The sequence below is a fragment of the Podarcis raffonei genome, chromosome 3 (genome assembly GCF_027172205.1).
Source record: "Podarcis raffonei isolate rPodRaf1 chromosome 3, rPodRaf1.pri, whole genome shotgun sequence".
NCBI lineage: Eukaryota > Metazoa > Chordata > Lepidosauria > Squamata > Lacertidae > Podarcis > Podarcis raffonei.
In genome coordinates, this window is record NC_070604.1 from 95,336,533 (window position 1) to 95,362,339 (window position 25,807).

Sequence of the window (25,807 nt, forward strand, 5' to 3'; positions counted from 1 at the left end):
TGAGTGGCCATCCCTTCCTATCCAAAGGGCTGAGTCTCTCAGGAGCCTTGCAGGGCCTTCCAGAGCCCTAGTTCAACTTTTCTAATGGTCAGGTTTAAACTTGCATGTGCCAAATGGAGCAGAGTTTATGGTAGAAGTCTCCTTTGCATGGGACCTGTGAAACCCTTGTGACAGCACCAGCACCAGGCTCAGCATCATCAGCAAATGACAGGTGCTTTATAAAAAGACACAGCCCTCCTTTCCCTTTCTAAATCCCTTTCTAAAAAATGGCTCCAGCAGGTGTTGGAGATGACCGATAGCATGTGCATATCTTGTAGCACGTGCCATTTTTGAAAAGCTTCCCACCGGCAGGAGCCGCTACTGGATTGGGATCTCTTCCACGAACAGAAGTACAGTAGCTGTTGCATTCATGGAAGAAGGTGTCTGGATCCGACCCTTACAGATCGATGCTGTATTTATAGAGCTGACTTTGTTTAAAGTGTGGTTTCCTCTCCTGCTTTATTTCTTGTTCTGCTGATTTTAGCTGACCTAGTTGCACACCGGAGTTTCCCACTTTCTGTTTCAGTCGCTATAGATGAGACTTGGGATTCCCAGTCCGTTTCCCCCTGGTGGCAGCAGATGCGCACAGCGTGTATTCAGTCTGAGAACAACGGAGCCGCTTTGCTATCTGCTCATGTCGGGCATTGTGTAACAGCACAGATAACAGATAGCATAGCGGAGAAAAAAGTAAGTAACTTAGCTGTATTCCTCTCCACCAAATAGCAGCTGCTGCTTTCCCGAAAGAAAGCTATAAAGCCCCTCTGTGATCTGCTGATTTTAATCTCGCCACCATTTGAAAAAGGTATAGTGAAAGTTGTTGTTCTAGGCACATGAGATACCCAGGCGTCAGAAGCGTGGTTTGTTAAGGTGGATCATGCTAACAGCTTAGTAAACTTAGCAGGATAAACTGGAGTGCCACATTTTTACTTAATGCATTGTGTGCTTCCTGGGCTGTTTGTAGTTGTGTTCCTTCTCACCAGCTGAGCGTTAACAGTTAAATGTGCTTTGTTTTTGCTCTTGCTGAGCTCTTACAGTCCTAGGAAGATCAGCTTTTGTACAACAGATTTCCAGCTTTTAGTGTGCAGATGACGGCTATGTATTCATTCACATTTTTTATTGTGCCCCTCCGTCAATGGTTGGAGAGTTGCCTGCATGAAGTGTGTTTTATCTTCATAACCCTATGAAATAGGTCAGTAGAAGTAGTGGTGGTTACATCTTTTGTTTTCCATTGTGTTTACTGAGATTTGCTTTCTCTCTTCCTATTTTTTCTTCTCCAAAGGCTACATCTCACATCCACGCTTTTATCTCATAGTTACACTCATCAGGCAGCTGTGGTTTTGCTATAGCTTTCTAAGCTGGGTTTTGCGTTGTGTAAGGTGCGAAATATTGCTAACTTCACTCTTACTTTGCCTTCTTGGACAAAACCATCTTTTCTGTTAGTTTTCCCATATCACAGTAGGTGCCGATACGGACCCTTGGGAAGCACTCTCCCTCGATACCGAATACTGGAAACTTCTGCTAAAACAGTTAGAGGATTGCCTGATTCTCCAGACACTCCTTCACAGTAAAGTGAACAAGAAGACAAGCCAAGTCTCCGCTCTGCAAACTGAGCCTCTTGGCAGACTCTCTGTGAAGAAGCTGCTGGAAGGAGGAAAAGGTGAATGTGCTGAAAAACATTGGCTTGGATCCAAAGACCCATGAGTGGGGGGTTTCATTTGCAGAAGAGGGGAGGTGGGCAGTTTTTGCCCATTCCCCTGCAGCCCCCATGCCCCCTGAAAATCTGTTCCAGAGCGTTTGCGATCCCTGGGAAGGTGACACAGGAGATTGCAGGGGAAATCAAAGGTCTTCCCCATCTTCTGTGAGCAAGTGCCTCTACTGGATTTCTGCCTCTGCCTCGTATTTGCCTCCCTGCCTCATGTCCTAGCAGTCACCATGGCTATCAGAAACCTCTAGCTTGCTGTCCCTTTCTTGCTTACTAAGGAACAATGGGGAGTGCACTTCAAGACTCCCAGTGGTTTCTTGGTAGCCACGTACCTCTTTCTCTGCCCCACACCTGATATCATGTATGGCATCAGGTATGGGACAGGTGGCTCCTCACCAGGCCTAATTGGGCCTGTGGTCCAGAATTCCCCCACTGCTGATCTGTGGCTTCATGCTGAAGAACTTGCTCCAGCAGGGGTGGGTTAGAGTCAGTTATTGTACTATCCGAACTGTGTGTGTGTGTGTGAGAGAGAGAGAGAGATTAAAAAAAAATCCCAGTGGTGTAGAAGAAGCCTGAAGGAAGATGTTCAGTTATGAATGTAAAAAACAGCGTTTTCTAGCAAAAGATCAGGCATTCTGTTAGTCTTTACAGGACAATTTCAGGTTCAGTGTGGTAGAATCTGATAATGGGATTAGTGTCAGTAGTAGGTTATGTGGCCTGCGCCAGTGTTCATGTCCCAGCAGAGAAAAGGGCTGATGAAACAAAGGATTGACTGTGTGCATGTTGACATTGACCTCAAGCGAGACATTAAGATGGTAAGCTATCTTAATAAAAAATGGTTTTTAAAACCGCGTAGGGGGAAGCTTAAGCAATTGCTTTGATTTAAGCAATGATAGTGACATCTGAGTTTATAGCTTTGAATGTTGTCTTCTCCCATGACAAAAGTTCTTCTGTGGGTTTGGTTCCCCCTAGCGATTGAAGGCAGAAAAAGCTAAACTTGAGAAAGTATCAGGATGTGTCTCTTATAGGGGCTTCAGTTTGTTTCCTGCCTTTGCTCAGATCAGTCCTTTTTTTTTTTAAGCTCTCCGCAGTTATCTTTTTCTCCATGCTTAGACTAATTTAGAACATAGGCCAGGATTGCATATAGATGACATATGCGCCCAATGTGGTAAAGTTCTCATTCCTCTTTGCATTATGACAACTGCAAGCAAAGTTACCCTTGGGCGAGAGAGCTCAGTCTGAAGTAGGCAGATTATATGTTATATATTAAGAGTGTGTGTGTGTGTGTGTGTAAACATTTCTATCGTGCCCTCTACTGCCCATTACCACTTGGGGCATCTTAAAACAGTTTAAAATCTCAATCCAATAAAATACCTTAAAATGCAACATACAGCAGTAAAAATACATAAGATACACAGCATTAAATAATTGGTATAAAGGTTCCAGCAGGTTTGAGTTTTCTGAGCATTCTGTAGAATCTAATAGAAAAAAATTAGGAGCAATTACAGGGTTGAAATGCATGGGAGCCATGCAGTCTCTCTCTCTAGATACTTGATGAATTCGGCCCTTCTAAATTTATTGAAGAAATTTCATATTGGATATGAAACATTGGGCCTGCCCGTACATTCAACAGAAACAACCTTTATCTTGTGGGTGGGGAACTGCCTGTTTGCTTTTCCTTTCTCCCTATCCCCCAGTACCTGCTTCTGCAAAAACATAAAAAGCAGTGGGGGAGGGGGGGCAAACCTGGAAGTTTCTTAGAAAGGCAATGATGGTGCAATCTGGGATGGTTGTTAATTTTGGTGGGATGTGTAAGAAAGAGAATAGATGGTGTGTGAGTGAGAGAGGAGGGGAGGGAGGCAGGATGGGTGAAAATGGCAGGGTGGGGTGGCTTTGTGCTGGTGTACAGACCCCAAAAGAAGACCCCCAAGGGAATGTGGCCTTCCCACCCATGCGTTACACAAATTCTGCTTGCTTTGCTAGCACAACGCACACACATTGTTTCACATTTGAATGTTGAAAACTAGCATTCTGAGGTAAAAGGCTCTGTCTAACCCAGGCATGGCCAAACTTGGCCCTCCAGGTGTTTTGGGACTACAATTCCCATCATCCCTGACCACTGGTCCTGTTAGCTAGGGATGATGGGAGTTGTAGTCCCTGAGTTTGGCCATGCCTGGTCTAACTCTTCTCACTGATGTGCTTTTTTCTCTATATGGGGAAGAGTTTTTCCATGTAAGAGCATCCCAGCGTGATTTTGTATTATTGTACTCGTCCTGCCTATGGACATTTCCGCAAACATTTTTGTTAGTCACTGTGAGAACATGATGCTACAATAGATGGGCCTTTGGACGGACCCAGCAGGACACTTGCATTCTTAGCTATATGCAACATGAAACGTTACTATCCGGGGCGGGGATGGACCTCCAAACTCCCATCAGCCCCAGCCAGCATGCGCAATGGTTAGGGGTGATAGGAATTGAAATCCAACTATCTGGAAGGTACCACATTGGTTTCCCCTGAGGAAGATGATACTATTTGATGGGGTGTGTGTGTTATGTGTAAACTGGGCCTAGGCTTGTTTTCAAAGAGAAACATAAAACTTAATCTTTTACTTTGTCTTAGGAGGCATTGCTGACAGCGTAGCAAAATGGGTTTTCAAGCAGGACCTCAGTCTGCCATTACTTAGGCTGGGGAGGCAGAGAGAAGAATCAGAAAACAAAGAGGAAATGCCACAAACAGACAGCAGTTTTCTAGAGGAGGCCGCTGAAGACCAGAAAGGCTTGGAAACCATATTAGGTAAAAATGCAAAGCCAATCTTTGAATGTAAAGTTACTTCTGGAACAAACAGAAATGACTGAGTTGTTTCTAAATGGCAAACAGCAAATTACTTAAGAACAATCTCCTGTAACTTTTATTTCTAGAATTACTGCATCTAGCATATCAGGAGTTTCCTTGTAGCCTGGAGGCGGATGTGCTGCATGCACATTGCTGTTGGGAGTATGTTGTGCAGTGGAACAAGGACCCAGAGGTAATGGGGCATTTCACTGCTCTTTCCTACCTTACAGGTGCTGTTGCTGTGTGGTGTAAATAATGTAAACTAGCATTTGATGAAAAACATATATATATATGTAAGACTGGCTCATTGAAGAAAGAAAAAGCTGCTTGGATCAGTTTCAAGTTAGAAAGCTACTTTACCACTTCTTTTGCAAGGAAGACAAAATTTGCACTGTGTTTGTAATACTCAGCTCAGCTGTCATAATTTGTTAGCTGTTTTCACATTATCAGCTTCTACAATGCTAGACTGAACTATGTGTCTGTGTGTTTTGCAGACTAAAGCAAATTAGGGCACATAGCAATACAGAGTATAAAGCTGGCTTCTTGGAAGATAAGGCTGTTGCATTAGATCAGGGGCTGGTAAACTTCAGACTTTTTTCATCTGTTTTGGTAGATCTTGGGAGTGCTAGTGAAAGAAACAATCAGAGCCAGATGCAGAATGAAAGAACAGGGTGTCTCTCAGCACATCCTGAGTTTAGGATTTGTTTTGAGTACCAGAACTGAAATGAGCGCTCTGCCCTTTCAGACAAAACTCCTCTCCTTAACTTCACCAGCCTAATATAGCTACCTGCTTTTGTTACCATTGTTAAAAAATTGGGAATCAAAGTTTTGCCTTGTATACTGTAAATCACTCAGAGATCATCTGGTGGATTCTTCTTGACTCTCTCTCCCACACCAGGCTGAATTCAGCCAGTCAGGGGAGTTTTCCCAATGTAGGATGATTGAAAAAAGAAGCAGCACCCCAGATACTCTTGTGCATGAGGGCACATTCAGATTTCCTTTTGTGCCACGTTTCTGGGCACAGGTTTGGGCTTTAATGCTGTGCGTCAGAGTGTTGTTGTTTGTCTCTGCACTTTCCCTGGGAAAACCCACATTTTATCGCTGAATTGGAGCAAACAGCAATCAAGTTTTCCGCAGACTGCTGTTTGCTCTGATTCAGGAGTAAAATGCAGATTTTTTAAAAAAGTTATTTTCAGTCTTCTTATCTCTTTCCCACATTCCACCATCTATTTTTAAAGCTAGAAATATTTATGCACAGCACCAGCTGCTTTAATGTTGTTATAACTGCTCTCTTAAACCCTGCAGTGACTGCCAGTTAGCTATTGTTATTTCTATCTGAATAATCTTTCCAGAACAAAGCTTTTTTTTGGGGGGGAACCTACTCTCAGCTTTCTTGTTTGAAAGAAAAAGTGAAATGCTCCTCTGTGTGTGTACTTGAGTTTCAGCCTGCAAAGCTAATGTCATTGATAAAACAAGTTTGAAATGTTAGGTCAAGGCTACAAATTTTGCAACGAGTAGCTTAAGAGGCACCAACTTCCAGCTTATTTAATTCATTTCATTGACCAATTTTAACACTCTGTTTCTCTCTCTTTAATACAAGGAAGCACGTTTTCTCATCAGGTCTATAGAACATCTCAGATGCATCAATAATGCTCATGTTCAGTATGGTAAGCATGAAATAACTATTTAATACTTGAATAGCACAAGATTCTGCATGCTGTCAATACTTATCGTTCAATCAAACTGATCTATGAAGGTTTCTCCTTGCAAACTTTGAGAGATGCTGTTGTTAAAAACTAGTATATTCTATCTAGACCAACAAATCTTGAGAGAAGTGTGTTGGTCTGGTTTAAGAGGTCAGAACTTCGGCAAAAGAAAGAAAACCTTCAGGCAGTGTCACAGTCCCCCCAAATCCTTCTTAGAGTTTGCTTACTGAATCAGTACAGCATTTAATGACTTTCCCACTTGAACACCACTGGAAAAATCTTTCCACCTTCAAAGCAGTATAAATAGAGGAAGCTCTTTTCCACCAAAGCAATCTTCTTTGTTTCACATCAACACTATTCAGAGATGTTGCATCCTGTGCAGTGATATCTAGTTGTGGTGATATGTGATTAGAATGGACTTTGCTTGTACAACAGGACTTTCTCGTTGTCTCCTCCTTTTAGCTTAGTGCTTCGTGAGAACCCCTCAAATATGTTTCAGAGGATTGTGCTTGTGTGGGGCACTGGGGAACAACAACAAGAAGTCTGCTCATGCAATGTTGGATTTCACCCTATGAATCTTGCCTGACAAAAAATGTTTTTGACATAGCCTTCTACTGTAACTGTTTTAGGAATTGCTCTGATGATGTGGAACACATTCATCGTGAAAAGACTTTCTGCTGCTACCTATTTAATGGACAAGGTAAATATTGAATTATCCTTTCCCCTTTTCTTTTTCTATGAAGTGAGGGCAACATTACGGAATTCAGTTTTAAACTAGGGCACTCAGTTAAAGACATCATAGTCAGCTAATGATATGGGTTTGGTGGGCTAATTTAATGTTCACATAAAAACATATGTAGATTTAAACAGTTCTGAAGAACGTCCCCCCTTCTGTGTTGGTTTTTAGATTGTGCTTGTTGTTGTCTTAGAAGGGACATTCTCACTTTTCACTCTCCCATAAGCTGAGAGAAGATTACTTTTTCAGAAGGCGTATGCTATCTGTAATTTTGCAAGTACTTACGGTGCCTTAAAAAACCCCTGTTTTTCCAATAAGTAGGTGCACCTTTTAAATCAAAAAGTTTTATGAGACTGGATAAATGTTGCAACTGCATTTTAAATACATTTCTTGCTTAAAAAAAAAAGTTAACCAATTTTGTTTTGCTTGGTTTTATGATAAAATTTGCCAGGGATTTAGTATTTCAGGTGTCAGTTGCTTTTGTTGTGTACCTACTGATTTTCCTGCTGGCCCAACTCTGGGATTTTGGGTGGGGCCAGGTGCACAGCAGTTCACAAAACAGAATTTGTCCCAGATGGAAGGGAACCATTTTTGTGTGTGCTGCTCAGACAGAAAGGAAGCTTAATTTTTTTTTAACTCCTGGGCTATCTCCTCTCCTTTGCCTGTAGGGAATAATGGGAGGGAGAGGATCTCAACACTGACTGATGGGAGCAAACCCAATGTATTGAGTTCTTTGCTTTTACTAAATGGATTCTGACACTTAACAAGAAACCATTTCTTTAATAGGTTGGAAAAGCACCAAAAGACAGATTATGCAGACGGGCAAGTAATTTTGTTGTTGTTGTTACCGTTTCTAATTGAAGGCATGTGTAGAAATGGCATATTTGAGAGCATTTGTGTTCACCTGAATGTGGGTTTCCTTATGGTTCAGACTTTTAGTTGTGGCCTCTATCAGGTGATGTTAGTGGTTTTACCTTGTCCTAACCACATGCTTGGGAAAAGCTTGTAAAATGTGGACTGGACAAGGTGGATTTGTAGTTGCTTGACACTAACGGTTCCTCATCATCCTGGAAAAAGTGGGGTGCTATAGGGTTCTGTCCTGGGCCTGCTGTTGCTCCTGAGGCTGGGACCCAAACCAATAAGATTCAAGTTACAAGAAAGGAGCTTCTGACTAAACATCAGAAAGAACTTTCTCACTGTAAGAGCTGTTTGGCAGTGGAAGGGTCTGCCTTTGGAGGTTGTAGACTCTCCTTCTGTGGAGGTTTTTAAGCAGAGGTTGGGTGACCGTCTTTCATGTATGATCTAGTTGAGAATTCTGGATTGCAGGAGGTTGAACTAAATGACCCTCAGGGTCCCTTCCAACTCTGATTCTATGAAATGTAAGTGTTTTTTTGAAACCTAGGTAACTTTCAACAGTTTTGCACTTCCATATTCATGATGTTTCTGCAGAATAAGGGCTCTGCTTTTACCAGTGTTAGGCAACAGTGATACTGTGTTCTGAATACTTTTCTCCATAACAGTCTTTATCTCCTTATAATTTTAGTGCAGTCTGCTTTCAACATAGTCAGTATCTATTTGAGCGGTCTTTTAATTAAAATTTTAGCCTAGCCAGGAACAAATCCACTGAAAGTTATTGGGATCAGATTAATATTGAGTACTTTTATTTGAATTGACCTTGATTTAAGCAGCAATGTAAACAAATGTATTGATGAAAAATAAGGGGAATTATATTCTAAGGCACTTGTTGGTCTTTATCATTGTTTTACATAAACATCTTCAATGGGAAGAGCTCTTTTGAATATTAGTTATTACTTGAGTGGGAAATGTCATGAACATTTTGAATTTTTTTAAAAAGTGTTTTATTATTGCTAGTTTCTCTTTTCCTTCAGCGTCTTGTTTAGCACAAGAGTTAAGATTTTATTTTTGCTATAACTCAGTCTCCTCTGTTCCAGAAAACCAGAACTGTTTTTAAATGTGTGCAGGAAAAAGCACATTGCGCAGGCTAATGTTGTTTTCTCAAACAGGATGTGGGGATGAGTGACATGGCAATGACATCTTTTCTTGGGTCTTGCTCAGATCTTCTTCAGACACTAATGGAGGTAACACCCACCCCCAAACCTGAGACTCGCGTTGTTTGTAATAGATTAATAAAGTGGCATGTTGCAACTCTGTTTCTGTGCAATAGAGAGGAATGAAAGCTTCTTTACGACAAAGAGTCCGTGGGTGGGATTCACCTAGTCCTTTAGGAGAATGTGACCCCATCCAGGTCAGGCAACCTGTTCCCAGACCTGGGAACCATTGACCCACAAACCCTCTGGGCAGGACTGATCTAATGAGTCTCGTCAGTGGAAGCTCTGTGCAAGGGCTCCCCGCCCCCCGAAACTGGCTTGGGAAAGTTGAGAGAACCCCCTGGTTTTATTGGTTTTATATTTTTATATCTATCTATCATCTATCTATCTATCTATCTATCATCTATCATCTATCATCTATCTATCTATCTATCATCTATCTATCTATCATCTATCATCTATCTATCTATCTATCTATCTATCTATCTATCTATCTATCATCTATCATCTATCTATCTAGGAACGCGGGTGGCGCTGTGGGTTAAACCACAGAGCCTAGGACTTGCCGATCAGAAGGTTGGCTGTTCGAATCCCCGCAACAGGGTGAGCGCCCGTTGCTCGGTCCCTGCTCCTGCCAACCTAGCAGTTCCAAAGCATGTCAAAGTGCAAGTAGATAAATAGGTACCGCTCCGGCAGGAAGGTAAACGGCGTTTCCGTGGGCTGCTCTGGTTCGCCAGAAGCAGCTTAGTTATGCTGGCCACATGACCCGGAAGCTGTACGCCGGTTCCCTCGGCCAGTAAAGCGAGATGAGTGCCGCAACCCCAGAGTCGGCCACGACTGGACCTAATGGTCAGGGGTCCCTTTACCTTTATCTATCTAGCTAGCTAGCTAGCTAATCTATCTATCATCTATCTATCTATCATCTATCTATCATCTATCTATCTATCTATCATCTATCTATCTATCTATCTATCATCATCTATCTATCTATCTATCTATCTATCATCTATCTATCTATCTATCATCTATCTATCTATCTATCTATCTATCTATCTATCTATCGGTTGGTTTGTTTGTTTGTGTGTGTGTGTGTGTGTTTAGTTTTAACTCAAATGTTTCATCATCATCATCATCATCATCATCATCATAGCAGCCCAGGAAGGGAGGGGGGGTCATTCCATCCAGGAAGCTGCAATGCTTGTGCAGATGGAATGACCAGATGACCGAGATGTTGAATTCCACCCCATGTTATCTTTTCATAGGAAATGTTAATGAGCAAGTCCTTAAAGACTTTGGTATCCATGTAACACAACAGATTTCAAGCCAGAAAGTACAGTAGTTTTGAGTGAATGTGTACTCATTTTGATATTATCCCTTTGCAACACTGGTTTTGCTGCACAGATTTCTTCTTTTTGCACCTTCAGCCGCGACCCCCTCCCCACCTACTAGTGTTGAAAACATCTTATTCAGAATGAAATTGCAGTGACATTTCAAGTGCCAATGCTTTCCCCTGCTTTTCTGCAGGCTGATATAGGGAGTGATGAAATGCAGCTTCCTGTGCTGGACACGGAAGACGCCTGGGTGTCAGTCGAAGGGCAGACCTCCCTTGTGGAACTAGCCCTTGAGCAGAAGCACATCCATTACCCCCTCGTGGAGCACCAGTCTGTGCTCTGTAGTATCTTGTATGCAATCATGAAATTTTCGCTGAAGAGTGTGAAGCCCCTCTCCCTGTTTGACAGCAAGGTATGTACGTTATAAAAGAGCTGTCAACGAGTCAAAATCAGACAAGTTGCTGAAAAATGTATATATATTTTACATACTTAGGGCAGGAGTGAGCAGTTTGGAAGACTAGAGTTCAAATCCAGACGGCAGCCGCTCATTCCCCCCTGAAAAGTTGCTCCTGATCCAGTATCTTCAGTGGCATTTAATTGGATCAAAGAGGAAAGGAAAATCCGAAACCGTCCTTTAGATTTTTGGAACCATGGCACACATGGGGTTGTAGCCAGTGAAGTCATTGAGCTCATGCAAGGATGTCTGCTTTCACAATGGAACTTCTTCTCCCCCCCCCCCGAACATTTTTTTTTTTGGGGGGGGGTCTGTTCCACAAGTGGAAGTGCTTGCGCAAATGGGATGATTTCGTTTTATGCAACCCATTGGCTTCTTTCAGTCCTGTCTCCTGTATTTTGTACCAACACTGCATTCAGGGCCACATCACATTGGAAAATTTCAAATAGAAATTAATACTCAACCTCATTTAATCCAAATAGAAATTAATACTCATTTGAATTGGTCAAATGAGTGGGTTCCCCCCCACCCCTTAACGTACATGTGTTAGGAAGCTGCAGATGGCTAAATCATCGTGCAACTTTACTATAAGTCGCAAATGTTTTCCCTCTTGATGTCAGTTCCTTGGACTTTGAATGCCATCTTTCTCTGAGAAAAGAACCAGTGTGGTGGAGCGGTAGACTTGTAATCTGGTGAACCGGGTTTGCTTCCCCGCTCCTCCACATGCAGCTGCTGGGTGACCTTGGGCCAGTCACACCTCTCTGAAGTCTCTCAGCCCCACTCACCTCACAGAGTGTTTGTTGTGGGGAAGGAAGGGAAAGGAGAATGTTAGCCACTTTGAGACTCCTTCGGGTAGTGATAAAGCAGGATATCATATCCAAACTCTTCTTCTTCTTCTATAATTTGTTATTAACTGATTCTTTTCTTTCCAAATTCCTCCATGATTTTAAAATAATATTATTTGGTTTTTTCTCTGTGCAGGGTAAAAATGCCTTTTTCAAAGACCTTACTTCAATCCAGTTGTTGCCCAGTGGCGATGTGGATCCAGCTCTGCTGTCTATACGTCATCAAGTTAGTTAAAACCTTGGGGGAAATTGGTGGCGGTTGTGTGTTTTGTCAAACTGAACTGCTACTGATGTGGCGGTCTTGTTTCCTTTGCAGTTCTTAACCAAACTGGTGAGTGCCGTGGCGCAAGCCCAGTCTTCATCTCAGAAAACAAAAGACAGCCCCGAAGAGTTAGTCGCCGTGTCTGTGAAAGATAGAGATTGGCCAGCCTTGGCTTTGGATTTGGCTCAGCACCTTCAGGTCGCAGAGGATATAATTAGGCGGCACTATGTGTGTGAGCTGTACAACTATGGCCTTGATCACCTTGGAGAAGAGGTAAAAAAGGAAGTTAATGTGTAGCCTGTGTTAGAGGGCAACTGTTCCTCACAAGTACCGTATTTTTCTGTGTATAAGACTCGGTTTTTTCCTGCTAGGTCTCCTGATTGATCCTCATGCTGTGGCTATGGGTTAAGCCTGTGACATAATATTATTTCCTTCTGTTGAATTGGCATTTGGGAAGTGAGTCTTAAAAAGTGTTGTTCCTCCCTCTTAGGCAGCCTTTATCCACCCTACATCCCACCTTGGTCTAATATGCCATCAGGGAGAAGGGTCCTTTGGACTTACCTGAAGGGTGTTTCTAAACGATGACAGACTGCGCCCAGGACCACATCCTATGTGGATGATTTTGGCTGTCCGTCTTAATATCTCAAATTTAATGGGTAGTCTGTTTTTGAAATTCCTAGGATCTGTTGTTGTCTGCATTGCAGGTGTGTTTCATTTTTTGTTTGTGTATCCTGCATTTGCTTACACCTCAGCTTGGCAAAACTTGGCTAGTTGAAAGTTTCCTGAAAGGCAACTAGATTACTGCCTTTGAGCAACAGGTGGAGCTAAATCCACCTGGGTCCCGTATGACATCACACAGAAACACCCTTCAGGCGAGTCCAACAGAGGCTGGATAGCATCAGACTCTTAATCCCAGGGTCGTGGGTTCAAGCCCCATGTTGAGTGAAAGATTCCTGCACTGCTTTGTTCAAATGACTAGATACTTGTGGCCTCTTCCAACTCTACAATTCTGTGATCAGACCCTTCTAAACTGGTTTAATCCAGTGGTGTCCAAACTTTTTTCAAAGAGGGCCAGATTTGATGAAGTGAAGGGCCGTAAGGGCTGACCAAAGTTGTTAACCTTTTATACTGACCGGCAGGCCGCATTAGGCCCCGAAACGGACTTTGGACATGCCTGGACTTTAATCATTGCCAATCTTGTTTTGAGGACAATCGTTTCCTTTGTGCCTAGGTTCCTAGGAAGAACACTGAAGTTCTGCTCTTAATATACCAGTGCTTTTCTTCTTTTTATATGATTGTGTTAACATGTCCTGTAATATTCAGGCTATTCTTCAAGTACACGACAAAGAAGTCCTTGCATCTCAGCTGTTGGTGCTGACCGGACAGAGGCTTGCCTACGCCTTACTGCACACCCAGACCAAGGAAGGCATGGAGCTACTGGCCAGGCTGCCTCCAACACTCTGCACATGGCTTAAAGCTATGGTAATGTCCTTTGATTAAAAGCATCTTTTTACCTCAAATAGCACAAGAAGGAAGAGTGTTTAAGAGTTTATTAAGTGCTTCATACTATGTTGTTGGCCCCTGTCTGTCTTGAGGGACAATGGAGTGCACCTAAGGGGTGAAGTCAAACCGTGTTAGCAGCACCAAAGTGATCTATCTGGAGCAAAAGCCTGGGCAGTGTGTAAGGAGGTCCTTGGCTGCTCAGATGACAAGACGCCCCTTGGCCTCAATGATGTGGTCCAAAGGAAAGCAGAACAATACATTTGGCAACAGCCTGGCAGCAAGAGTTGCTGGAAGGAGGCATATAAGGCACCATCCAACTATCTTGGGGACTCCATTCTGGATTTACTTCTTACTGGAAGGAGGCATACAAGGTGCCATCCAACCATCTTAGGGACTCCATTCTGGATTTGTGTAGGGTTTACTCCTTAGCCTTTTCTTCTCTTGAAGATACCCTGCAAGGCAGTGGTTTACGATCAGTTTTCCTTCTTTTAGGGCTACCTTCCCAGGTTGACAAGCCTAATTTGCCCCTTAGTGCTTCATACACTTGGTATAAAAAAATATAAATGTCTAGAGAAGCATTTCACATCTGAAAGTTTCCAAAGTGAGGCTGTCTCTGCTCTAAGCAGTGCCCGCTCTGAGTGGGTTAATATGCATGAATAATTTCTGACTAAGATTCGTACTTGAGGTGACGCCTGTGTCTTATATGACTGTTAATCTTTAGCCAGAGTGTGCCATGTGGCATGGAATCTGGACTCTACTGCAGATCTGGCTACAAAGACATGCCTGGCATTGCACCTCATGTAGTGGGGATCAGATGACTCCAGGAAGTCTTCGCTATCACTGCCCTCCTCCCCTTCTTAAAAACAAAACACAGTAAATTTTAACTTGGAAGTTAATGCCTGCCTGGATGAGCAGGGCTCCTTATAATTGCAGTCTAAATAATGGAATTTGCTCACAAAGCATAGTAAGTAGGACCAACCCTGGGCATAAGGTGGTTGTATCTCTCTAGGATTAGCAGCCATTTGAACAAACAAGAATGGCCTTAGAGCAGGAGCAGGAGCACACTACCTTATCTGTATTTCGGTATACAGATGTACTACAACAGGGCTTTTGTATGCCACTCTCTTGACTCAGCTGTGCAGGTAGGAACGAAACCACTGTAATACAGTGCCTCTGCTGCTCAGCCAGAGCAGTCAGGCCAGGTATCAAAAGCTGTTGAAAGATCAAGGAAGAATAACAGGGCTACACTCCCTCTGTCCCTTCTTGGATATAGGTGGACCTAACTTACTTGTGTTCATTAATTTCTATGGATCTACTCCAAGTACCTCTTACTTGAACGCTACCCAATAACCACCACTCGCCCTGGGTATGCAAAGAGTGCACTTAATCCTATTTGTGACTAAACCAAGTACATACATTATTATTACTTTCATTAATTATAAAATTTATATAGAGTCCTTCATCCGAGGATCACAATATAAAAACACAAAAATGCACGCCATAATAACAAAAGAAAACAATCCTGCTCCCTGGTCAAAATCTCAGAAAGGGGGAAAGGGGGTGCCCTTGTCCAGCTTCTAAGTGATGACCTCTTGTGGCCCACCAGAACAACCAGGCAGCTCTGCTCTTCTGGTTGTAGCGGTTGAAGATCAGCCAGCTGGTTGTGCAATGCCAGATGTAACAAATCAGCCATGAATCAAAGTTGCTGCTGAAGCCATGGCCTCCAGTAGTCTCATTGGTGTTCTTAGCTAATGGTGGATTAAAGCACCAGGTTTGCCAGTGGATAAGAGGGGCACTGGAGGCAGAGGTTCAGAGCTCTGTTCCCTATATGTATCCTCTTTCTCACTGGCAGCCACAGACATCATCAGCACTGTCCACCACCTGACCACAAGAGGGTCATGGTTTCCCTTCTGCCATGGAGTAGTCTGTGTTACAGTGATCTTCACAAACACTGAGGTTTCCTTACGGCAGCTAAGTAGGGACTTGTAGCTGCACCCCTTGCATCCAGACACCAGTGTTGCTTTTGTGGAGTATGCAAATAGGCAAGGACCAGGCTCATTGCTTTAGAATACAATGATGTGTTTCTGGAGAAAATAACCCACAAAATTGGAAGGTGCCTAATAAGCATTTAATCCTGCATTTCCGTTGCCTAGTGCTGTAGCTTGAAAATTGCTTTTATAGGCGAATGCCTGACAACTTGTGTTTCCCCTCCCCTTTCTCTACAGGACCCACAGGATCTTCAAAATGTCGATGTGCCAATCACCACAACCGCAAAGCTAGTAGACAAAGTGATAGAACACTTACCGGAAAATCACGGGCAGTACAGTGTTGCCTTGAATCTAATTGAGGCGGTAGAAGCAATGTCATGATGGCAAGGTCACAATTTCTGCTGCTAGTTTTGAACCGTTCTTACGTACAAGTCCAGTGCATGGCTCTTGTACGTACAGATGCAGAACCAAATGGTTTCAAGTGACTTTTGTAAACTAACCCTTTTAAGGCTTTTAGGAGATGCTACCCATGTGAAGTTCTACCTTACTGTGGAGGGTAATACCAGCAACCTATCATCTTTGTATATTTGTCTATATAACCTTAAATATTTATTTCTAACTTGAAGCACTTGCGCAGTAGTTCAGGTTTAAGAACAGCTTTGTCGTCCAGATTAACATATTAGAGTTTTTCATGTGCTAGATGATAGACTGTTGCATTTTAAATGTTAAATTGAGAGGAATTTAATTAGAAGCTGAGAAAGCAGGAGCTCCTACGTGTATGTTGCTTCTGGTTTTCAGAGTAGTCTCTTGGCTGCTTTTAGCAAGGAGCTAGCTGGGTGGAGGCTTACAGCATTAAATAATTACTTCATACAATCATCATGCTTGGACAACTGGGCAAGGGGCAGCTCATTCTTAAAAAGATTGTTCCATTGGGAGGGCAGAGTGCACAAGTTAATTTCAAAATCTTGAAACAGAAGCTGCCTCTTGTATGTTCTGATAAAGTCTCAGAAATAAAATTAGGAATCTAATTTAAGCCAATCAGGTTCTGTAGAAGCATTAGTCTTTTTGTAACATTGATTGTTGTACAGTTTATTGTAAAAATATTGTAAATTGTCCAGCCCCTAGGTTCCCTGTGTTGAAATTTCAGCTTTCTGTACACAGCTGTCCAATATATGAAGTATTAAAAATAAACTAGTCATTCTTCTGTGGTGTGCACTGGTCTTATGAAGTACAACACATATTTGGGTCTTAGAATCACAGATTTCCAGTGGATGCAATAGGAATAGTTTGGATCTCATAGGGCAGAAGGCAGAAATCAACCTGTAAAGGAGGGAATATAGTTGCTGTTCAGTTTGCAGCAGGGTTTGTGGGCAACAGTCTATAGACCTAAGGACAACATGATCACTTCTTAACTATAATTGAAAAATTAGTGCAGGTTGAAATTACCCAGTTACCTTGCTGGTATGTATGTTTGTCTGCTGTTAATGGTGGGTTGACAGCTGGTTAGCATGAAACCTTGACCAGCAAGAAAGGGGGACTCACTTGTTACTAAGAAATCTTATACCCTTAAGAACACCAAAGACCACCTGGCATCTCTCACAAGCAGTTTATTAATGTACAAGCTTACATATATACACCAAACCAGTTTTCAAATAAACATTCCAACATCTCTCCCCACAGTAGTATTGTGTGTTTTCTCATTACACACATTTCTTAGAAATAAGTCAGCAAAATAGCAGCTTGCTTTTGAGAGAGCATGGAGACGTGGTTGCTATTTCCCACCAAGTGTTTCCCTGCATCGTGCACAGAGTGTGTCTGCTGAATCCGCAGTGTATTTTCGACAGCGCAGGCATTTTGATTTGGCAGCCGGTAGAACTATGACTTTATAGGCAGACTCTTCCCGGATATCACCACCTATGGAAAGAATCAGACTCAACATTTAGGTAGACCTCTCCATCTCTTGCTCACCCACCCCAAGAAACAAGGGAAGGTACAACTAGTCCAAACAGATGCCAAACTGGAAGTTATTTCCTTCTGCACTTACCTTCTAAGTTGATCAGAAATGTCCCTTTAATCATATCATCTGTGCTTATGTCTCTCGGGACTTCACTAAGCAGCGTCGTTTGTGATGCCATCATTATTTCGTTTAGCTGGGATGTACTGGAACACTCCTCGTGTTGCAGCACCTGGACGTGAATGATTGCATTTAGAGAAGGCTGCGGCTGAAGTTAAGCAGGTCCAGCTATAAAGCCTGCCAGCCCTACTGATCCCTTTGAAACAGTGGTTCTCAAACAGTGTGGCAGGAGAGGATGTCAAGTGTGGCAAGAAGATTCAAGGATAATCATAGAAACATTTAAATATTTCAGTGCAGTACAGTATCAAAATATCATTTTTAATTTGAAGAATATGGATAGATATCTTTACAAAACAACAGCAAAAGCATCAAGCAATACTGTGGACAAACCTAGTTGTGATCCAGAATCGAACTGGAGAATAGCACTATTTTCCCCTGCCCCAGCTGTTTATTTTAATCTTTTTACATACCAACTTCAGCTACTCTGAATTTCAGAAGTGTGTACAAATTTATACAATGAGTATATTAGAACCATTATTCAGAGTAAAGCTAATTTAAGATGCCTGTGTGAAAAAAACAAAAATGGATGTTTCAGCCCGGAGTGGAAAAGACTGCAACAGGCAAGCCTGTTTAGGAAAATCGTTCAAAAGGCCTCTTCCTTTGTCGCTGAAAGATTTACATCTGATAGACAAGGCAACAAGAGAACCGTCAGCAGAAAGCTTCAAGACATGGTTAGGCTGGCATAGGAAGAAGCGCTCCTCTGGTATTTTGGTCGCAAGCTGCATAGGGCTTTAAAGGTAAACACTAGGGCTGTGTGATATATCATCCAAAACCAGTTTGAAGTCCATATCATGATACGTTATCAGTACGTATCAGTACGTTTCCGAGCACAATTCAAAGTGTTGGTGCTGACCTTTAAAGCCCTATACAGCCTCAGTCCTGTATACCTGAAGGAGCGTCTCCACCCCCATCGTTCAGCCCAGACACTGAGATCCAGCGCTGCGGGCCTTCTGGCGGTTCCCTCTTTGCGAGAAGTGAGGTTAGAGGGAACCAGACAGAGGGCCCACCCTGTGGAACATCCTCCCTTCAGATGTGAAGGAAATAAGCAGCTATCCTATCTTCAAAAGACATCTGAAGGCAGCCCTGTTCAGGGAAGTTTTTAATATTTAATGCTGTATTGTTTTTAACATTTGATTGGGAGCTGCCCAGAGTGGCTAGGGAAACTCAGCCAGATGGGTGGCGTATAAATAATAAATTATTATTATTATACCGGTTTCATAATTTTTGACCTAGCAATATATTGTGTGCGCTATGCAAAAATCACAATGTGGGGAAAACCATGAAGCCAGCCAATGCCTCTACACGGCCCCATCTTTTTCAGACATTGTGATATATCAGTATATTGCGATGATTAGCTGGTGATATATCACAAAAGTTGAAAGCACAGTTCTAGTAAACACCAGCACCTTGCTTAAGGCCCTGAAGTGAACATCTAGTCAATGAGATTCTTTTAAAACTGCTGCAAAAATGAGTGACCTTTGTTGCACTTGTCGGAATTCTGGAAGCCAAGCTCTGTACTAATTGATGTTTGAACAAATGGTATTGATTTTCCCACTTACCTCCATTAATTCAAAGAGCAGTCCAGGCTCAATCACAAGTACCACCTGATATTCCAAAGCATTTTTGCCAGGGATTGAACCCAGGAAAGCATCTCTCATTGCACATGCTCCCTCCACTGCTTCTTCAAGGCCAGGTTTCTTCCATACGGGACTTGTGTTCATCCAGCCAGAACGAAACACGCTATCTGACTCTTTGAAAGAAAGAAAAAGGTTAATACCCAAAGCAACTGTTCATACAGTCAACCCTGGAACACCCCTGCGAAGCTAAGGCTGTCAGCTAAAATTTCACTTATTGGGGCACTCTTAATATTTTAGCTTCAGATCATCAATATTACAAGATTTTAATGACTCCCATCTTTTTCTAAAATGATTAGTTTAACTCTCTTGGGGGGCCTGCAGGCAGTTCCACCATTCCAGCCAATGCACAGACAGTTCTTCAAATGTTTAGATAAAGGAATTCCCAGGGATTCTCAAACACACTGCTAAGGCTGTAACATACAAGAGCCCTGCGTGAAGAAGCACCTGACAGCCCCAGCTACCTTACCTTTCTGATACGGAAGGTACTGGAATACCTCTTCAGCCAAATGAGGAAGGATTGGTGCAAAAGAACGAACCACCGTGTCAAAAATTGCAGCTAAGGCTGTTTGGCATGAGCGGCGCTTGGGATCTTTTTCTTCTTCACAATAAAGTCTGAAATGGGGGGGGGGGGGATTGAACTTTTAGATATTGGTAGGAATTAAAAGCCGGAATGATGCCATTTTAAACTGGGAATGTCCAAGTATTTGCCCTTCTATATTTCAAACAACTAATTTACTTTCGCATTTGGCAAATTAATACGTGTGTGTGTGTGTGTGTGTGTATCAACACACAAATAGCACTGAACCCAGTGGTTTTGGTACTGATGGCTAGAATTTTTTCACACTGTTTTATTTAGGTGTGTGTGGGGGGTGAAGCACACACAAAATCAAAAATTAAATAAATTTCAGGTTTAAGATTCTACTCGCACATAGGATGGAAACTTTTGCAAGCTAGTAACAACAAATTCATGTATTGCTTGTGCATCTCTGCGTTTGCATTGAGGTTTCCTAAAAACAAGCTTTCTTAAGCGGGAACCAAGGTGTAGTGAAAAGGGAGACTCGCATTAGTAAGGGTACATTGTTATACATACCTGTCCTTGATTATGCTAAAGTAAAAACTAGACAGCTCTCTAGTATGGAAGGCTTGCAGTAATCGTATGACTTTGCCATAGTCATATTCCTTATATGCTGTTGTAACCTGAAAAAATTAAATACAAAAACAGTCAGCTAAATTAAGAAGCAAGTACTGAAGATTCAGAAACCACAGGAAGAGAAAGAGCCTTTCTCCATTCACACCTCCATGCCCAGTATTTACATAAGAGAGCCTGTTGGATCAGGCCAATGGCCCATCTGCTCCAGCATTTTGTTCTCACAGTGGCCAATCAGATGCCTCCAGGATTTAAAGACAGGAGTACTATTGGGGGGGGGGCGAATGCCCCCAAAGTCCTGATTTGATTAAATGTACAAAGGTTTTTAGCATTGCGGCTCCAACCCTCTGGAATCAGTTACCTGCTGAAATTAGGCAGGCGCTTAGAATCATGACGTGTAGGTGCCCTTGCTAAAGGTTTTCTGGGAGACATTTATGAAACAATGGTTATGCATCTGTAGAAATAGCTTTATTGTTTAATCAGAGTTTGTAGGAATGGTTTTCATGGTTTTAAGAATTTGCATTTTATCTTAAATTTGTCCCATTGTACACTGCTTGGATTTGTGAAGCGGTTAACAAATGTGCTAAATAAAAAATGCCTTGGCTGAATTATGACCACTAGGGGCTCCCCAATTCATATTTAAAATTCTCTATGCTTTGAGTACAAAATGTTATTTAATAATAATAATAAATTATTATTTACACTGCGCATCTGGCTAGATTTCCCCAGCCACTCTGGGTGGATTCCAGCGAAATATAAAAACATAATAAAATGTCAATCATTAAAAACATCTGCAAGCCTGTTGTAATCATAAGGAGGGTCTCTCTTATGCTCCAGATTGGCATTCATGACAAAACACTGTCTAACTACTAGGGCCTTAGCTTAAATATGATTCAATCCAACCTCTCTTCTAAGTAATTCACACAGCTGACTGCTCAAAGGCTCACATCCTTCTGCTGTATGCACTTATAACTCCTAGTCCCCCTCCTTCCCTGCTTACCTTGTTTGCATAGCCCTGCAGCAGGTGGAGCATATACTGGTCTATTACATACATCTCTGATGTGGGGACTGTGTCCGTCTCCGGAGTGAAGCCGGCCAGGTTGCCGAGCAAGAAACGGAGCGTGTTCCGAAGCTATCAACAAACCAGTCAGCAACATGCATTAATCAGGATAACTCCACAAAATCCAGAATGATACAGCAGTAATAATTTAAAACAGGTTTTGCTACCAATAGTGCCATTAACATTTCAGAGGCTTTTCTAATTCCTTGAGAATGCTGGAGACTCCTATCTGGTCACTTTTCCAATACAAGCTTTGTTTCACAATTTGGGATAGAAAGAAAGGAGACTGTTTATAGTTGCCTGGAAATCACCTCAAGGTGATCCTCCCTGATCCTAAAGGAGTTTGAAATCATGTCAAGAAGTCACATGATCTCCAAATGCTTTCAGCTCTTCCCTTCCTCTCCTTTCCAAAGCTCTATGTGGCTTGCAATATACAATGGAGGAATACCAGATCAGAGGACTGCCCAATTGTTATCAGTGCCAAGGCCCTAGGGCTGGAAAGGAAAGTTATGGCAAACACAAGGTAGCTGGACTTTACTGCCTAGGCACACGCGTCACATGATGCAACATCAGTTTCCCAAAATTCCAGCTGAATGGCCTGTCAAGTGGGAAGAGTAGGAGACACTGGGCTTTGACAACAGCCTTGAGTTGGCTGCAATACTGTCAGTTTGCATCCCTTAGTGCAGAAAGTATTGATCTGATGTGTAGAGATCTTTCATATTCTAATTAATTCAAGAGGAAGCTTCTCTGTGTGAAAGAAACAAGCAGAAGGTTCATGGTGTTTGGGTTATTCCTTCAGAGAAGCTGAGTACAGCTGGCTTAAACTGGTTTTGTTATCTCTTCTGTCAAGGTCATGCTGACTAAAAAAAGGCCAGAAGGAGCCTGGGTTTCACTTTCTCTTTCTATCTCTCTTCCTTCTGGTGTGGTGTTCTGCACATAGTATACTTAGCTCTAAAGTTTAGTCTTATTGTAAGTTATTGTAAGTTCAAGTTAAGTCTGCTGCAACTGGATTTCTTATGGACAGTGCCAATCCTGAATGTATTAGATTTGTGACCATTATGCTCATTTGTCTTCAGTAGCTCTGCTGGATGAAATACAATTGCCTCTGGTCTATTTTTTGGGAATCCTGCAATGCGTTTTAAGTTTTTACTCTGCCAACTATACATTGGAGTTCTGCTCTGGATCAGTATTGAGGAGAATTCCATGACAAACACATCTAGTTCTACCATAAGAATAGGAAGCAAACAAACAGCTGAATGCAATCACACTGCAAGTGATTTTGTTGCCCTTTCCTGTCAAGTTATCTAAGGCGGGGCTGCAGCAAGTGGTAGCTGAAACAGAAACTAAAGAGAAGATCTCAAACATTATTTCCTGGTTATGCATTCTACAAAACAAACTGACAGTTTTAAATCTGAAATGGCTCCTACTGAAGAGGAGACACTCTGTTTTTCTTCTTACTGTTGTTATTATTCTCTTGGCTTCCTACCTTGTTGATGTCATCTCGTGCAGAGTTAAGCACAGCTGGTCCAATAAGAACTTCCGCAAAGACATTCGACTCTGCCACCCACCAGCGTAGGATATCGGCGCCATATGGAGGGTCTGTACTGTGGTCCTGTGAGTGTAAAGATTGGGTGGGTAGGGGGAGAGATTAAAAGAGAGAGACTAGCTCTGCAAACCTGCTGAATTTACACAGGGGGTGAGAGCCAACAGCTCTATTCTGCTACTGGAAGCCAGCACAACAACTCCTGCTAGTGCAACAGGACTTTCCTCTCTTCTCCTCCTCTCCCAAATCCGCTCAGGTCAGGTGAACCCCCAGAACCGGGGTGGGGTGGGGAGGAGGACTGTTCTATCAGGCAAGCAGAAATGGAACAAACTCTTTAGCGTTACGTTGGAAGTCTACCTAGCATGTTTCGTTGACAGCACACATTTTCCTGGAGCACAATAAGCACCAACTGCTTACAGATTTCTGGCAGCACAGAAATGAAATCTTGACATGCAGCCACCCCACAATTCAACTGGACCAGAGATTCTCAAATGAAAATTAGCAGCATAGTTGCTGTTCCTTATTGCTCTGCAGAGCACAACACACACACACCTATGTCATGCTTGCTAGTGCAAAGCTTGGGGGGGGGGCGGAAGGGAGAGAAAAGTCAAACCACACTTGCTGTCAACTTGGAGCCATCAAGCTACATCAAAGGATCAGCATTACTTTTTACTTGAAAAGCTTTCAAGTCACAGACATGGGGGCGTGCAGGAAAGTTCCTTGCTGCTGTAAAAACTACTACACAGCAACTACTGATGTTCTTGCCTAGAGAGAAAGGGGAAGTACCATAGTTTAGGGGTAGTAGGCTCCAGGTTCAATCATTGAGAAGGACTCCTGGTCTGAAAACCTGGAGAGTTGCCATTAAGCTAGGTGGACCGCTGGTCTGACTCAGTGTAAGGCAGGAGATGGTCTGTTCCCCATTTCTTCCCCTGGCACAGAAATGTAGTAGAATGCTGTGGACAGATAGAACTCTATGCCCCTCCTCTGCCAGCCTCAAGCATGCTAACAATTCCCCTAGCCCCAGCCATTAAATTTTTAAAGCCTGGTTTAGCAAAAGCTGCAGCCAATTTCTCTCCTCCTGTTTAGAATTGTGCTTGTTTACTTTGGGAGGTCTGCTCCAAAAGATGAATTCCCCTTACTGAACAAGGAGTGGGGCAGCCCTAGCAGAATAAGCAACTCAGTTACAAGTATGTAGTGAAACAATTTATACAACTCTCATCTCTTTTTCTCTCTCTCCCCTCCCCAACTGCTCACCTCCCCTCTTTTTTCTATTTTCCTCTAACTCATTACTGTCATCTGCCATCTGAACTGCACTATAATAAGTAGCAAAAAAGAAAAACTAAGCATGGTCAAGAGGAGTACTGGAGTAACAATTGTAGCATGCACCGAACTTCAGGAAAATACATCCCCAAACCAACCTGCACGCTAAATATTTCCTTCATACACATTAAAATCAGAACAAATAAAATACCAGGATTACCTTCAAATCCTGATATCAGAACTTCTAAATTTAAAATGATATGGTGGCACAGAACAACTCAGCCAACATGTGAAGCATACATTAGAACAGACCTGTTTGATAAAGGTCAAAGAACCAGACCCAAAATGTTCCTATATAAAATAAGAGGGTTGCTTGGGTAGAGGGTCTAGCTACTGATTCCCATTTAAAGATGCTGCTGTCCTGGTCTCCATTGGCACATGGTATGGCATCAAGTAGCTGAACCCTTATTAATTCACTGGGGATTGCTCCACATTCCCAGATTCAAGAGCTCTGGCAAAGTAGAAATTCGGGGTCTATCAAATCTAGCCAGAGCAGCCAAAGGACCAGGTAGGAGCTGGGCAGTGAACATCAATACACAAGCTAAACAGTTGATCAAAACGTTAAGTCAAGCACAAGTTGAGCTTCAAGCCACCAGGCATGAAAACCATTCCCACCCCCGCAGAACAGGCACTGATAAGCAAGGTAAAGCAGCAATAAAACTGGTCTGTTTTTATGATGATTGATATATGCAAGCGAGGCTGCCAAGGGCTGTGTTTCAACGACTGTTTCAGGATACACAACGAAGCTCAGCTTCAGAAAGACACTTTAGGAAGCTTTTCCATCAGCAGCAATAAAAATCTGCTCTTTTCAACAATTGGAGCGAAGTGTTACCTTCGTGCCATATTTCCCCTTCCCTCTAAAGCCATCAGAAGCAGACTGGGGTTTTAATGGAGTTTCAGTATAACCGGACTAGGCACAGAACAACTTCCGAGTACTCTTCTACAGAACCTGCTGAACAGGAAATTCTAGAATAAAAGCAACATGCATGATCTTGAAAATATCGTACCTAATCCTAAGAGACTGCTGGATGCACCCAGTGCACCAAAATTCTATATAAAAGGCAAGAGGGTTGCTTGGGTACTCAAAAGTATCTTGCTGACACAGCTGAAACGTAACAAAACCATGTCCTTGAGACCGCTTTACGTTAATACGGCACAAGTAATTCACGTGGAAGATGAGCTTAGAAGCCAACATTTGAGGGACATATAGACCTGGTGTGAATATGGCAATTGAACCATGGTTTATTGTGACATGCACAAACCTAGGACTCGTGCTCCTCCACACTTCTCCTCTAGCGAAATATGAGGTTGGAGGCTTTCACTTCAGATTTCAATTAAATCAGTTTAATGCTGCATCCAAATCCTATACTAGTTAATTCTAACTATAGTTAGTTGGGGGGAGGGGAAAACCAGCTTTGTAATTTACATTTCAAGCAACCACAGTTAACCTAAGTGCAATTTTATCACTTTGAACATAACTCTTAAACTGTGGTTAA

General features: G+C 42.5%; 2 protein-coding genes across 2 annotated transcripts in view; one reads left to right on the forward strand and one right to left on the reverse strand.

The window, feature by feature from the left end:
• The window catches only part of RAB3GAP2 (RAB3 GTPase activating non-catalytic protein subunit 2), a 47,724-nt gene extending 31,776 nt beyond the window's left edge, over positions 1-15,948 (forward strand). The window contains exons 23-35 of the mRNA XM_053383128.1: positions 566-726; positions 1,480-1,696; positions 4,364-4,537; positions 4,663-4,769; positions 6,177-6,243; positions 6,912-6,982; positions 7,805-7,840; positions 9,043-9,117; positions 10,612-10,830; positions 11,854-11,943; positions 12,034-12,252; positions 13,303-13,461; positions 15,708-15,948. Coding sequence (XP_053239103.1) covers positions 566-726; positions 1,480-1,696; positions 4,364-4,537; positions 4,663-4,769; positions 6,177-6,243; positions 6,912-6,982; positions 7,805-7,840; positions 9,043-9,117; positions 10,612-10,830; positions 11,854-11,943; positions 12,034-12,252; positions 13,303-13,461; positions 15,708-15,851 — 1,739 coding nt within the window. The 3' untranslated portion in view covers positions 15,852-15,948. The remainder of the gene's footprint in view (positions 1-565; positions 727-1,479; positions 1,697-4,363; positions 4,538-4,662; positions 4,770-6,176; positions 6,244-6,911; positions 6,983-7,804; positions 7,841-9,042; positions 9,118-10,611; positions 10,831-11,853; positions 11,944-12,033; positions 12,253-13,302; positions 13,462-15,707) is intronic.
• Positions 15,949-17,062: 1,114 nt separating this feature from the next.
• The window catches only part of IARS2 (isoleucyl-tRNA synthetase 2, mitochondrial), a 34,959-nt gene continuing 26,214 nt past the window's right edge, over positions 17,063-25,807 (reverse strand). Inside the window, exons 17-23 of the mRNA XM_053383129.1 lie at positions 22,935-23,060; positions 21,389-21,520; positions 20,332-20,438; positions 19,708-19,853; positions 19,164-19,354; positions 17,515-17,656; positions 17,063-17,384 (exon numbers count right to left, since the gene is read on the reverse strand). Coding sequence (XP_053239104.1) covers positions 17,242-17,384; positions 17,515-17,656; positions 19,164-19,354; positions 19,708-19,853; positions 20,332-20,438; positions 21,389-21,520; positions 22,935-23,060 — 987 coding nt within the window. The 3' untranslated portion in view covers positions 17,063-17,241. The remainder of the gene's footprint in view (positions 17,385-17,514; positions 17,657-19,163; positions 19,355-19,707; positions 19,854-20,331; positions 20,439-21,388; positions 21,521-22,934; positions 23,061-25,807) is intronic.